This window comes from Manacus vitellinus, unplaced genomic scaffold (genome assembly GCF_001715985.3).
Source record: "Manacus vitellinus isolate BGI_N305 unplaced genomic scaffold, ASM171598v3 scaffold_3_pilon, whole genome shotgun sequence".
Lineage (NCBI taxonomy): Eukaryota > Metazoa > Chordata > Aves > Passeriformes > Pipridae > Manacus > Manacus vitellinus.
The window spans coordinates 33000862-33016624 of record NW_021940535.1 but is presented as its reverse complement, the minus strand read 5'-3'; the positions used below and the strand labels follow the sequence as shown (position 1 = coordinate 33016624).

The 15763-nt window shown below is 37.6% G+C and overlaps 1 protein-coding gene across 3 annotated transcripts in view; it reads left to right on the top strand.

Moving 5' to 3' along the window:
- CDK14 (cyclin dependent kinase 14) overlaps positions 1–15763 on the top strand; it is a 305938-nt gene that overhangs the window by 243426 nt on the left and 46749 nt on the right. For all 3 annotated transcript variants that reach the window (XM_029961885.1, XM_008933769.3, XM_018075820.2), the window contains exon 13: positions 1390–1536. In XM_029961885.1, the coding sequence (XP_029817745.1) occupies positions 1390–1505 (116 nt within the window). In that variant the 3' untranslated portion in view covers positions 1506–1536. The remainder of the gene's footprint in view (positions 1–1389; positions 1537–15763) is intronic.

Sequence of the window (15763 nt, the reverse complement as noted above, 5' to 3'; positions counted from 1 at the left end):
TACATTATAATTTTTAATGTGGTTTATTTTAGAAATGTGTGCAAAATTAGTTTATGTGAGAAGCAATTTCAATTTTTTTACTTGATTAAGTCAAGGCATCATTTCAACTGGATTGGAAGTTCAATTTCCAGATAAGCTCTGTCTAACAGGTAGCTTCTTTCAGGTTTTAAAAATAGGACATTAAAAAGGTAAGAGTAGTGCAGTTCTGCTGAAGACACCTTGTGTGGGAATACAATGCAATTCATGATGCAACATAGCTTTCATTCATCTCAGACCTGAGCAGTAATCTATAGATTAGCCCTTAACATTTGTTATTTTCTACTAAAAAAAAAAATCAGTCCTTCCACTCTTCTACTTTAATATTGAGAGCTCATATTCATTTATTTGCATAGAATATATGCCATTCACAATGTATGTTACTGAGGATAGCAGAATGTGAAATGGAAGTTGAGGTGTCAAACTGCAGTGGGAAGATCTGTGCATAAAACAATAACCACGCCTTTTAAAGACATAGAGATGAAAGAGTAGCTTCAAAAATCTACAGCTATGCCAGTTGTTAGTGCAAACCCAAAGAAAACTGTTACAACCTTGATTAGTTCTTAGACATTTCCTTATGCAATCATGTAGTGGCAGCTCTCCTGAGGATATTGTTATATGAAGGTTTGTTTTCAGGAGGGATTAAAAGTAATTGATTTTTTCCCCATCAGTTTGAGGCATCCTAAGTAAAAGTGAGTTCTCATATTATCAATATGCTAGTCCTTAACCATATGCAGTTTGATCCCTGTGATTATTAACATCATGTCTACTAGTAATTACTAGCCTGGTGTGACATTGGAATTGTTCAGGTTTTTCTAGCTCACGCAGAAGGGGGCTGCTTTACGTAAAAACTTTTTGAGTTGTTGGGATATTTTTATCAAGCCTAGTTGTCTTTAACAATTCAAAAATGAAAGTCAAACAAGATAGTTCATTTCTACTGACACCAAGATTGTCAAGATGTAATATGTGATATCAAATCATTGAAAAACTTTGCTGCATTTTTTTATATTCTTATTTCTTCCTAAATGCTCTCAGCAGAAATTTGAAAGTGAAAAATATTAATTATATAGTGGTGTACAGAAAAAATAAACACACACAACCTGGAAACAGGTTTTTTTAGAAGTTGCATCCAGCTAAGAATGTTTGCATCATACAACTTCCATCATAATGCATGCAGGTTCTTTCCATTCAGAATTTGTACAGTGCTTGCTTGCATAAATAGCTGGTAGACATAAAAGCTGTATATATTTACTGTGTTGTGTTTGCCATATATATTAAATAATTATTTTTAAATTACTGCTTTTACAGAAAAAAAATAATCAGAGTTTCTGAACTGACACTCTTTTTTTGCAGTGTCTTCTATTTTTACTGTACCGAATGTAAGATTACAGCCAGAGACTGGAGAAAGCATGAGAGCCTTTGGAAAAAACAATAGTTATGGCAAAGGTGTATCAAACAGCAAACATTGAAGAATACCTATGTTCACAACTGATAATGCAGGTAAGACATGATTATTGGAAGGTATATCTTTGAAAATGCTCTTTAGTTATCCTTAGAGAAACAAAATATAAAATTCAGCTGCACCTGTTCATGTGCAGGCTGATAATCTGTTTTTGCAGTCTTATGGTAATATGAGTGTAAGTTTCTGGCCTTTTGGGCAGGATCAGTGTCACTGACAGGTTGAAAATATTGCAAAAGTTGGTGCTGGCATATTAAACAATAGGTTGCCTTTAATTTGGATTGACTATTTTTCCTCTGGTAAGATATGCAGAGAGAAAATACTTCTTGCCAGTTCTGTTGTTTGGGGCAAGGATAAGAAATTCTGTGATTCTGTTCTATGATTTAAGGTCCTTTCCAACCCTAACTATCTGTGATTCTATGATTTAGTAGGTTTGGTAGTCTTGGTGGCAGAAGGATGTTCTTGCTAGAGAAAGAGGTGCTGTCATATTAGTGAATATGATCTATATTCCTGACCTACTAGTACTGTGTCTGTTCTTTAGTGGCTTTCATTCAGTATCCCATCTTGTCAACCATAGTTATTCAGCAGTGAAATAGTGTGTTATATGGCTTCTGGTATTCTAAGTGCAGAATAGAACTTGGAAAGGGCTGGAGAGTAGAGACGTTACTTACCAAATTACAGTAAAGGAATGGTGGATGTTATATCATGGCATTAATTCTCTTCTTCCCATATGCATCACCCTAGTGTTTGTTCAGTAGAATTTAGCACTTGACAAAGTCTTCCAGATAAGCAGTATTCCCTTATATAGCAGCTCTGTTTATTATGCTTCTCTAAATGGTTTCATACCACAGTGTTTCACAAAATACCTAAAGTGCGGATTCTTTTCATCCAAAAAACCAATGTCTGCCTTTTTTTATTTATTTTATTTATTTATTTATTTATTTATTTTAAAGTCACAGTTGCTTTTGCATGTTCAGTCCATTATAACAGCTTTTTACAGAAGCTCTAGGAGCTAAGTGCTTGTGTGCTTATGTACCTATTTGAAGACACAGTCTCATAGAAATGTAGTTCATGTCTGTCTTTAGCTGTCTGCCTTTTACAATATCAGATATAACTTTCTCAAATTAATTACAATTGGATTTACTGTTGTGTGTTTATGTTCAATTGTTTTTTAACCCTGTAATATTATGGAGTCTGTTTGCCTGAAAGGCAGTAACTACTGAAAAACTGGAATGAATAGGTTTCAGTGTTGACAGTCTGCCCCAATTTTTGCACAAGCTCTTTGCCAGCAAACCATTTAAGATTCTCTAATGTCAGAAATGAGGCTGCCTCAGAGCAGTCTGTTTACATCTTTATTGACAAGCTAATCCCTACTTTTTCCTGGGGCTGTGTCCCTGCAGACATCTCTTCAACCCTGTCTGTTCTAACATGACATATCATCCATCTAAAGTAAATTTAGAATGTGCACATCTGTGCTAAAGACCTTTTGTATAGAAGCTAATGTGCAGAGGCTCAATTCTCATGTACAGAATTTCCTTTCTGTTGCTTCCAATCAAATATAATTTTTCATTTCTACAATATGCAGAAGAAAGTTTGCATGTGCAAATGAGCATGTAAAATAGCACGAAAGAGATCCATTGGATTATTCTCACTGAATATCTATTTGAGCAGATGCAGATTACTTTTTTTATATGTAAACAGAAAGAGAGAACCATAGGTACCTTGACATACGTCACTGTACTGTTATGGCTGCTCAGCCACAGTTTTAATACAGAGTAGCACATTTCATTGTGTAAAGTCTGATGCCACTTAACAAATGTTCGGACATATACATTATTGATTACAGTTTTCCATTGTGGCTTGGGACTTTGTTGTGTTAGGTGCTTACAGTGGAATGATATATCAGCTCCCTGTTCCAGTATTTGTCTTGTGATATGAGATGGGGAGCAGCGGATAATGCTGGAAAAGTGTTAGCACCACCAGAAGTCCTCTTCTTTGTACTATGTGGAGAGCTGGGGATTATTGAGGTGCAACTAAAATAGCCGGAGAGGCAAAAAAAATGTGAACATGGAAACTGGATTTGGGTGAGGAATTGCTAAAATTAGTGGAAACCTTTAAAGGCCTGAGACCACCAAGCAAGTGGAGGTATGAATTAGTGTAGGAGAGTGAAAGGAGTTGGGGAAAAAAGACTACAGTTTTGCTTATGTGAAAAGGAGATCTGGTGAGTAGCAGGTGTTGTGATTTTAAGCAGTAGAATGGGGACTGGCAAGTAGGATGTTCAGCCTGTAAAATGGGTGAGTTATGAGTCAGTTGTTCTAGCAGAAGTGTCAAGTTGCAGTAAGCAGGATAGTGGCATTAAGGAAGGGGTATTTATTACAAATATTCTCTTAAAGTCTCCATTCACAAGGCTTGGTTAAGCAAAAACATGCATGAATAGCAAAAAAAATGCTATTTTTTTGGCAGTAGCTCTCCAGGGCCATGAAGTAAACAGGTAAACAAGGCAAGTAGAGTTAGAGGGATGGAGGCAAACAGCACAAGCCGTTAAAATGTCAGTGAGTATGATCAGATAACATCACAGACAGTGGCTCACATTACTAATAGGGTTTTTGTGGACCACGCTGCATCGTCTTGGGCTCCAAGAAGAGACAAGTTCCAGTGTCCATGGGGAACAACCTAACATTTGGAGTTACCAAGGTCAATGCTGAGGCTGCTCCCTACTGGAGAAAATTAGCAAATATGTAGTAATGAGCTCCATTGCACACAGAAGAATCTGTCAGCAGTGAATTAGATGCAGCCTTTGGTGGAGAAAGGAAACAAACCTTTAGGCCATATCCAAGCATCTTTAAAGCAGAAAAATTTTATTTTGTGCCTGATGGTTTTCACTGATATTTTTTTCCCCATGGGGAAGAAGCATCTTGGTGGAAACATTCCCCATCTTTACACGTATTGTTGAGTTATATTGTATATATTATAGTCACCCATCTCTACAGACACAGTTTTATCTAGACAAGGACCATAAGAAACTCTAGAGCTCCGTTTCCATTTGACCAGTGGAACACATGGCTAAAGCTTGTTGCTCTCTGGAGAAGGATGAATCAAATAGTAATTGAAAAGACAAGGCATTACCTGATACCAGATAGCACACAATGTTTTCTTGCGGTGATTTATAATCCCCAGTTCCCATTGGTGGACCAGAGACACAAGATGTGTTTCTGGCCTATTGTCTGCTTCCTGGAGCCAGCAGGGACAGCTTCATTCAGGATGGTAACACCATATGCTTTTAAAGTATTTAACCTGTATTACCATAATGAGATCCCCTGGCTTTCTAAATCTCTTTGACAATTCACTGAAGCAAAACAGAAAGTGGTCTTTATTTGTATTGCTTCACCACACGCACATGCATCCGAGCAATCCTGAATTTCAATTGCAGGATGCTGAATTCTTTCTTCTGTGTCTATTTAAGTCAGCAACTGACACCAGCCCAACCAATCAAAGAGATGATGGCGTCATTTGGGTCAGCTCAGCTGTGTAAAACAGAATAAAGCTGAAGAGGTGACAGTTAGTACTATAATGGCAAAAAGTGCTAGTTATTTTGTACCTTCTGACCAGGCATTTTCAGTAGCACAGAATTGTTATATAAAATTACCTTTTTCTCTTTACTGGCTAAAGAGGTGGGTGTTATTGCATCCCCATCTAAATAGTTTCATTTTTGTTTGTCACCTTCAGTTTTACCTTTATAAATTGTGTAAGAGTGTCTCTTCAGCTCTGCTGTGTGGGAACATAATTTTTGCCTGCCGTGCCCTAGTCGAGCTGCAGGGAAGCTGTAGTCCAGCAGTGCATGTGTCCAGCAGTCAGTATTGAAAAGTCATTCTCATTCACTACTCCCCTGCGTTTACTGCATTCTGGGTGTCCCAGTGTTGCTAAAACGCTGTGGAAAACCATACACTGTACATCTAAGTCTTCATCTCTGCAGCTTCAGGGGATAAAACTGTAGTAATTAAAGTGGAGAAAGGTCTGCATAAAAGAGAATTTCTGGACTGAGAGGCTCCATGTCAGCCAGATTTTGTCACTGTTGATTTAATCAAAAGCTGAAAGTAGCCAGTAGTGGTTTATAGGTGCAAAATCTCAAAATTCAGTGTAAAACGAGATTGAGTGAGAAAAGCAGAGCTATAAAAGCACAGCAGTTGCCAGTTTAATTTTTTTAATGCACTTTTTTTTTTTTTAATAGATGGATTCAGATAGATGTATACAGTCATTGTGCTGCTGCAGTGGAAAAGACAGGGGCCTAAGACCGAAGATGGGAGGTTTAAATTTCTCTTGCATCTTTTAGTGCCACTGTCTATACATGAATGTTGAGGGTCAGTTTAATTATTTAACTAATACTGGATTTGCATAAATTGGCTTCCGTGAAAAGGCTAATAAGGTGCAGTTGCAGTGGGCAGCTGAAAGCAATTTGGGTTTGAGTCCAGTAATGACAGTACTAAACAGAGTTGAAATTGTAACATCAATTTTGTAAAATGCTAGATTAGTATTAAGCTGTGAAAGATAACTACAGAATCCGAGATACTCTTTGGTTCTCTAATACTTTTAGTGTCATTATTTTCATGTGTTGACAACATAATGGTATTATGAGACTGTTCCAGCTGTGCTTTACTTAGTATCAAAGACTTAAGATCACCACACTGATAGAATATATCCTAAATTAAACAGATAAGGGAAAAACTCCAGGTATTAAATTATATTCTCCTCATGATATCTATTATCTTATTTCTATTAATCTAAAATGAAAGTTATAGACTGATTTTCACCCTCTATTCATCCATAAAAAAAAATCCACCGGTATTCACTGGACTCTGCGCAGAGGGTGAAATGGACTGAGCAAATAGGTGGCCAGTGCAAAGTTGTCTTCATATAAACCACCCATCTTACCTAAGTTACACATGGGGACTGGAGGGTGGAGGAACTGTCCATCAGGTCCCCTAGTGTGCCACAGTAAAGGGAACCCACTACTTGATCAAGGAGTTCATAGGACTTAGAAAATATGTTTAATGGTTTTCTCGTGTCAGTACTGTAACAACTTGCCTTGTCTGTTGTCATGTGAAATACAGTCATTTAATTGCATTCTGAGTAAGTATTAGAATACACAGTCTCTTGGCTTTTTTGACAAAAAGAGTTGGTAACATAATGCATAGAGGTATGGAGAGTGAGTTGGTGAAGGATGCTGAGTGGTCTCACTAAGATAGCTGAGCATTGGTTGTGCTGAAAGCCTGTCTGATCTGGAGACTGAAAGACCAGGCCAGCATCTATGTCTGGAAATAAGTATATGGAAATAAGTAGGCATGAATAGGATTTCTAAAATCATGGACAGGATTTTCAGAGGAGAGGTACCTTGGGAGTTTCTTTAGGAAAGAAGGAGAAAGAAAGGAAGCAGGACAGAGGAGGAGGTCTTCATATTTATTGTTACATACTCTACTTGGTAGGACAAGTATTTAAAACCTTCATGTCTAGGAGATGTTGGTTTCTTCCCTGCAATTATATACTCCATGTCATTCTGTGTGAAATTACTGGCTACATATTTATTGGCATTACTTTTTTAAATTACTATGTGTCATGGCCAAATCAGCTGCAGAGCTGGCAAAGAAAAATGAAGCGTTCCTACTGTCACGGATAACTTTTTTCAAAGGACAATACCATATTTTCTTGTACCATGGCATAGTATGGAGCCTATTTACAATTCATTTCTAATGCATGATAACTTGCCTTCAGCACTGTGAAGATTAATTTTCAATTAATTTTTAGTGTAGAGGTTTGTAATTTAACAGTCATTTATGCTATAGGAAAGATATTAGTGATACTTGGCATGAATGCATGTGCTCAGTTGCAGCGCTGTTTATCTGTCTTTTCAGTTTGTTTGCTCTTAAATTTAAGAGATGAAAGGTGGAATCCTCTGTGCCAAAAGTGCACTGTATTGCATTATTAATATTAGGATAGCAAGCAATTCCCACTAGATGGTCTTTGTGGGCTGTTGATGCTTTTAGAAGTGTCTAGGCATGAAAGGCCATTTGAGTTCCAGTGGGCTGATAGTCTGGGGTGACATTTGAATGTGGTGAGGACAATGTATAGATGACAATGACTGGGAGGGAGGCAAAAGCGGGTCTCAACTCTCCCTATTCTCCCATGGACAGTCACCTCTTCTTTAGGATTATTTCCTCACATGACTCCTCAGTTAGGCTTTGTCTAAGAGGAAAGTGGAACCACTGAAGGGGAGAAACCGAGGTTTCCAGACAAAGCAGAGGCTTCCAACGCTGCCACACAGCCCGTAACCCAGAGAGACAGCAAAACTAATGAGAGGCATTGCCTTTCAGGCATCATTTGTAGCATTCACAATTAACAGAACATTTTACTTTCAGCCAAATCATAAACAAAAAATTAATTTTAGTAATTCCATATACTGGAATTGTGTCTGTGGAGAGCAAGCTTTGTGTTGCCATTTTGAGTCTGAAGCTTTCATTGCCTGATTCGCTATGAAATAAACACACGGCAAACCACTTTGGGTCTGAAGGCAACACGCACTAAAGTAAATGTGTACAAATGTTTCTAGTTGTGGGAAGGTTCTTGCCTAAATGTAGAAATAGTTTACTACTCAGTTAATAAATTACATTAATTTATTCTACCCCATAAGCTGGGATGAGGATGGATGGGTTTCCTACATCCTCCTAGTGTTAATTGCTGTAAAAAATCTTGGGAGCAAAACTCAAAAAATTCAGGAAAGGATACTAAATTCTCCTATAAAAATCTCTCATATAGAAGAACAGCACTGAAACAGTATCTTCAGATATTTTAAGAAGTGGAAACAGAATTCAGTACTTTCATAATTTTGTGGTCTTGTTATAAATTAATAATGTTGTTTTGGGCCATATATGTATTTTGAATTAGTATTTATGGAGGATCATTCTCTGCCATTAGTAACCTAGATATCAATTCTGTACAACCACTTCTGCGACCCTCTTTTGATGTTAATATAAGGACAACTTGTACATTATATTTTCTGGCAGGTATATTGTAACAATACAATCACAGCATGTAGTATCATGGTATAAGCCTTTTTATTTAAGTTTTCTCCCTGAAATTTTCATTTTACAATTGCTTTTAATACCTCCCTTGTTCAGTATGTGCATTGCATGTATATTAAAATCTAGTTAGCTTACAGTCTGAAAGGAAAGAAAATCTACACAATTAAATCTGTCCTTGTGTGCTTGAAAGATACAGCACTAAGTAATCTGTCACATCATAAAAGGAACAAAATCAAAACAACTGAGTCATTATCGTGACTCTGCTTGGTTTCAGCCCACAAAGTCACATCTAGACTCTGCAGATACTGTATTTGTTCTTTTATGTATCTGTGTGCAGATACTTGTAAATACAGAGGTGTAAATGTTGCCAGCATTTAAATTAGGTTAAAAGTGCTATTTATGGCTCGCATCAACAACAAAAAAATGTTCATAATCATCCCTAGGTGAAGACACTCACTTAACGAGCTTACAGCTCCTAATTAATTCTGTAAAGAACGCCATTTGGCAGAGCAGAATTATGAGGTTTGCATATTGATGGTGACAGGGAAAAATATATCTGTTTTCTATTTATGTGGTAAAATTAACTTCTGTGCTTTAGAAAATGGCACATCTCAGAGGTATTGCTTTCAAAATGATCTCAGGATATAAAGAAATCAGTAATAACAGCACCAGGCATTCAGTTCTGTCCTAATTTTCCCACTAGTTTTTCAGTGTTTCAGCTGCCTCAGAGACTTAAAGTACTCTCATTAGGTAGCTGGAGAGGCTGCCTGCTTGCCTATTCCATCACTAGCTTCCTCTCTCGCTCCCCTTCTCTTGCTCTCCCTTTTTTTCCCCCCCTCCTGCCTTGGGAGTGACTGTGAAGATCATTTGCTGGCATGATTGGCAGGTTAGAGCATTCGATCAGATGAGTTCCTCTTAGAGCAGGTCAAAAAGGCTGGTTAGCAGGAGCTGTCGAAAAATGCCAGCAGCATTCGAAATGGGAAATGTCATGACTTCGAGGCAGGGGGTGCCACCTGGAACAGAAAGCCCCCAGCTCATTAGCAAGTTACAGGATGCAAGCTTAACTGGAGGGAGCAGAGGAGGAAAGATAATACCCAATAGGGAAAATTATTGTGAAGTGGAATTGATTTCATGTATAATTTGTTTATCACTAGAAGGGACAAATGCTGTCCTCCTGACATGTGCGGAGGAGTGTGGACTATGAATGAAGCAATTTAGCATAATCTCCAGGTTGAGCTCTGGATTTAAAGAATGCCAACTTCTTTCTTCCCAACTGTGGAAGTGATCAGGTCATGTTGTATTAATTAAACGTGACATACTCTCAAATGGTTTATCTGGGCAATTTTAACAATTTAACAGAACACGGTAGATATGAGCTGCATTCATTATTAACACGGGGCAGTGGTTTGTCTTCTGGATGTAATGGGATTGGGGTTCTTCTGCAAGATGCTGTTGTAAAAAGACATGTTTCTGTTGCAAGTTGAATTATAAAAGAGCTTATTTTTAATGCTTGGTCGGACTGCATAAAATCAGAATGCAGTTTCAGTTGCATGATATAATTTTATTTCCAGGAAAAACTACATACCCTAGGAAAGTATGGATTTAAAAATAAATAAAGCATTCAGGCTTACTGTATAAAATTTAATCTGAAATGAAGACTACAGAGTCTGCTGCCTGTCATGGACTTAAAGAATGCATATATAAAATATCAGCATTACAAAATGCTTAGTCTTTTCCAAGACATTCTGTAGTAGTAAAATTGCAGGCAAACTGTTCATCCCAGGCAGTTTAACAAGCCCCTGGCTATTAATGTTGCTAACCATTCATTTGTTTCATTGGTCTGTGTTTTCATATAAAAGGCATATTACATATCAGTAGAAGTGACTGTATAGATATTTTTTCCCCATAGTTTTTTTCAGAAATGTTAAGAAAATAAGATGGGATCATGATATTTTCCGGAGTCTTTTATTGTGGTATCTTTGTGCAGCTGTGAGTCTAACTCTGCTCCTCCTGAAGACAATGGGAGAATTCTATAGACTTCAATGGAAGTAGGGCTGGCTCCCTTATCAAAACTTACATAGACAAAACAATACCATCTCAGGCTGAGTAAATGAGATTTAAAGGCTGCAAGAGGTTCCTGAAGAACTGTTTTGCAAACTCTATCTCTTCTTGTTAAGGAATTTTGTCTTTTAGATATTAAACTCATACTTCTCTCAGAAGTTTGCAGCTCATGCTTAAGCAGCCTCTTTGGTCAGATGCTGAGGAATGTTTTCTTAGTGTTCAGATTCTTGATGATTTTTTTTCAGCTTTCATTTTCTTTCATCCATCAAAGTTTTAAAGTCAGTAATGGAGTAGCCAGTGTTTGCTTTATTGAGTAACCACAGGCTGTTAGATTTCCCTTTCTCCACCTAATGTGAATCAGAATCAGATTTTTTTAACAGAGTTCCTTAATCAAAATATTTGTACAGAACCTAACAGACAAGTGTTTTCTGTTTTGTATTTCATGTAAAAAGCTCAGCATTAACAGCCTGCTAGTTTTGCAAAGAGAGGAGTTACTAAAGCACCATAAACACAGACATTCTTTACCTTCCAGATACCATTTCAGTGTGAAGTTCTTTCAGATGGCCACTGTGAACACTGGCTGCTGTAGTCTGCATTACTGAACACACAGAGGTTCAGTCCTTTGCAAAGCTCAATAAAGAGAGCAAAATATAAAAATAAAATATCCTCTGTGCAGATCCCATGTGCACCTTGGGTAGCTCTGCAGATGCCCAACTACTATTTAAATAAAAAATTGGAAATTAATTTCAGAAGTTCAGAAGGTAGTCATTACTGAATGTCTGCTCTGGTACTTTGCTTGGGGAAGTGATATGCGCTTAAATTATTTGTATAGGTTTGAAAATTAGGCCTCTTTTGGGAAAGGAGAGTAAACTGTCTGGGAAATCTCCAAATGGAGTAAAAAAAGGATCAGTAAGCACTGGGCAGACCTGCTAGACTTTAACCCTGAGATATATCTGAGGGACCTGTGGTGGCTATAGTGTCTGTTTGCATCTGGTAACAGCTGCTTGGACATGAGCAGAAGGATGTTTTGGCTAGGAAATTGGGCAGGCGCAGATAAATTATTTTCTAGAACTGTGTGTGACACAGGTTAGTGACCTGTGCATGTCCTAGGTTCATGACCAAAGAAGATATCACTCAGAATTAGAAAAAATAGTTAAATAACTAATATTTCCTACATATCTACATTTTCTGGCAAGAAAAAGAGTCTTGTCTGAAAGAGGTGAAAGAATTTAAACATTACTCCTCACTTTCTAACCAGGCAACTTCTGGTTTTTCAAAACTGACTCAAGTGTTTTCTTAGCTTCTAGGAACTTGATAATTCAAATGAAGAATAGTTGCCAGGAAAGAATTAGTAAATTCCTTACTGTCCCTCAAAACTTATTATTCCTGCAGTTTTTTGTCATTCACTCAAATCCTGACTTCTCTATTCTAAATAAATCCTATTTTGTTTCCTGACTCTCTAGGGAAGATGAGGCAGAAGCAATGAGTGGGAAAATTGCATATTCATCATCTGATCTGTATATTTTTTCTCCCCCAAATTTCTGAGAAATCACTGGAACTTGCTACTGTGTGTTCTGTGTGTTCTGTGACATTACCCATCTTTGTGAATCACTTTTCAGACAAGAAGAAGCTCTAGCACATGGTCCATATTCCACATCAGTGACTTCTTTTTATCATTACTTGTATGTAAAAATACTTTCTGTATGAACTGCCTATGTCTTTTTTAGGGGGTGGATATGTACAGAGTGTTGGAAAACTCCAGTGAGGCCTGAGGTCATCTAAATAACTCTATGTAATGTGAGCAGCTGTTGATGAAACATGGTTCAATCAACTTTTTCCTTATGTATTACATTTCAAATTAAATAGGGCAGTATAAAACAATCTGTAAGTTCAACGTAGGATTGGATCATACAATTTTTTTAATGTGTGTCTGTAGTCCTTGACTTTGATATCATTCACTTTTTAATCTTCTTTTTCATCTGTGTTGTTAACTATGGACTGCAGCAAAAGGATATCTCTCTCTCAAAATCCTTTTTTAAAACTTTGTCTCACCACTTTTTTTTTTTACTAAGTCCTCCCCCTACATTAAATATCCTACAAATTATTTACATATATTACTGTATCTTTAAGGAGGTATGTTTAGATAGATTGAGGCATATTGGAGATGTTTTAACCTGACCCTGTCAAAATCCCTGAACTTTGTGCACAAGTCTTGATTTTGATTTTCTTAGCAGATGGAGCATTGCTTTTGGATCACTAACCCTTGCCCTATTTCTTCAGAGAACATAAAAGCTGAGATTTTCTGAATTTTCAAGTCCTGGACTTGCTCTCTTGTGTAGGCTGTCCTACTCTCTCCCCAAAATCATCTCCAAACTTCACAGTTTTCTGGGAGACTACTATATTGCTTATGTCACCAGACAGCAGCACATGGTCATCTTTCCTTCTACCAGACTCCTAAATGAAGGGCAGAGAAACTGCAGCACACCTGAGGATTTAGAGAGATGATTGAGATGTTCCTCAATGGATCAGAGCAATTTAGTAATCTAATTCTCTTTCTTTGAGTTACTGTGGAAGGAAGAGAGTAAATGCTACACAGTCTGAATGCATGGGTCCTTATAGAACCATTAGAGGCAGAAAAAAGGACTGAAGGAAGAAATGCTGCTTGAGAGCAGGCAGGTGAAATCATCAAAGTTTCTTATTTATGTGGTGTTTCTCACCTATTTTATTTGCATGAGAGCAAGCATAGTTTCTTGCTAACAAGCATCAACATTTTCAGCTCATGTCTACTGAGAGATGCTCTGTTTTAGATTTCTGTTCTTAATCCACTGTGTGTTGTGATCACAATAATGCACAGAAGTTAAACAAACAACCTCCACCCCCAAACTTTCTCCCCTAAGAAAATGAAATCCCAGACCACGAGGATAAAATAGTTCATTAAGATTTCCAGCAACAGCTTGTCAACTTGGCTCTTAGTACTGTTTTGCCCACCATTACGAACCACATCGATCCACAAATTTACTATAGTCTAGGAATAAAGGGAGGGGAAAAGGATTTTTCAGACATTTTACCCACCTTACACTTCAGCATTAAGATTCTTTTTTCAAAACAATGTTTGTACTCTAGTGTTTGAACTAAAAAATTTGCAGTCTTTTAATTCTAAAGGTCCTGATGCACATCCAAATGGAAAGGAGATTGGAACATGAAGTAATTAAGCTTTGTTGTCTCTCACTTTTGTATATGCCCTATGCACATTTATGATGGATAGGTGTCCCATAAGTCCCAAACTTCCTGAAAGGCAGAGAATTTCAGTAGACACGAAGTGTGTAAGTAAATGAAGGGTGCTGTCAACCCTTCCTTCATTTAAACTAAATCAGAAAACAGATAAGGACAGACTTGAGGTCACATTTTGCCTTTTAAGGTAAATAATCCATGTCAGCTTCCCCAGGGTTTCCATCTCAGCGGTGATAAACATGAGCTGTATATAGGGCTGGATCCATCATACCCTGTCCCTGTGAGAACCCCACTGTGTGCAGTGGGACATGGTATATGTTTATGTTGTGAGGAGGAGGGAAGAGTAGCGTGTAAAGTGCTTTACATCTGCATAACTTGAAGATTTTAGGTTGGTCAAATACATATACTCTGGTGCTAATGGAAACAGAGATCACTTATCACCATATCTAAGGAATTAAAAATGTATATTCATGACTCTCTGTTACCCAAATACGATGTCCATCATTCTGCATTAATGATATAGCTCTATTCTACTCATTTCATTTTTCTTTATGTTTTACCCAGCTGAATAGCTTAGCGCTGCCATGGGGTCCTGTATCGTATGGCAGACTTTGCCTTTTGAACTGCCCACATCACAGTTTTCTGCAGCTCCCTATCTCCACCGTCATTCCTTTTCTTTACTCTAAATGTTTCTAAGGAGGAAGAAAAGAAAGAAAGAAAAGATTTTTAAAAAGGGAGGGGGAAGGGGGGAGAGAGGAGGGGAGAAAGAGACTGCTGTGAAAAAATAAAAGTTTAAAAGAGAACCAGAATGAATGCTTCACTTGTTGGCTTTTAGCACAATTACCATACCTTAGGAAATATGCAGGGAATAGTTAATTATGACTAAATGAGCTCCTTTTAGAGTTCATGGCAGGCCCCAGCATCCAACTGTCAGTGTTGTGAAAGATTGAATTAAAAGGCTGGTCTCCCTGTCAGCCGGTAGGATGGTCTGCTGGAGGAAAATAGACAGTGAAAAGATAGCTGGGTAAGAGTAGCCTCAGCAAGGGAAACACGTATAGCATTTGCATACTTCTCCTGCAAAGGGGGTTTAATCCAAATAAAGGAGGAGATTTCAGTATTGTCAGCCAAGGCTTTGTTCAGTGTGAAGAGCAGAAGGAAATCTGATGAAGGGGCCTTTCTGAAGCCCTTGCACACAGACTGGAGGTTGTTCTAGTAAAGTTATATACTTTGGGATTGTTTACACACTATTGTCTGTTTGAAGATCTCCTAAACTGAAAGACTCAAAGTATTCCACTTTGCCAACACAAAAGCAGAGAATTTGTGTGGTAAAAATGACTTGCACTGCAAACCTGAACAAGTTCTTTTCATTAGCTTCACAAAATACTCTAACGTTCCTTTTTTTGGTGAAGACAAAGTTCCCTTCTACCTCTTAGCCAAACTCATGTATGACAAAATGTTTTCAGACTAGGAGATAAACTGGACAATTATGTTCTCAAAATGCAGAATGCACAAAAATCAGATACTCTTCAGGCTTGACGCAGATAAATTCTTGCTGCCGCCTTCAAAACAGTTCTTTGCTAAACAAATAGTTTCATGCCAACTAAAAAGAGGGTTTTGAAATTTAGTTGGAGCACTGTGTCTCTACTGCGATCTCTTCTGTAATTTCTGATTTTTTTTTTCTCACCTGAGAGATGAGCCAGAAGCCTCAAACTAAACCTCGTTTGTACTTAATCTGTAGCAGACCCAGTCCATGCCTTTGAACTTCTACAGATAAAATAATGGACTTCTTTTTCAAAAAACTATTTAAAGGTGATGCCAGGGAAATTACTCTCCTTAGAATGACTGTTCACCTACAGTGTGTACTACCACTTTCCATGGTTTTCACATGGGAGAAAGTGCATAA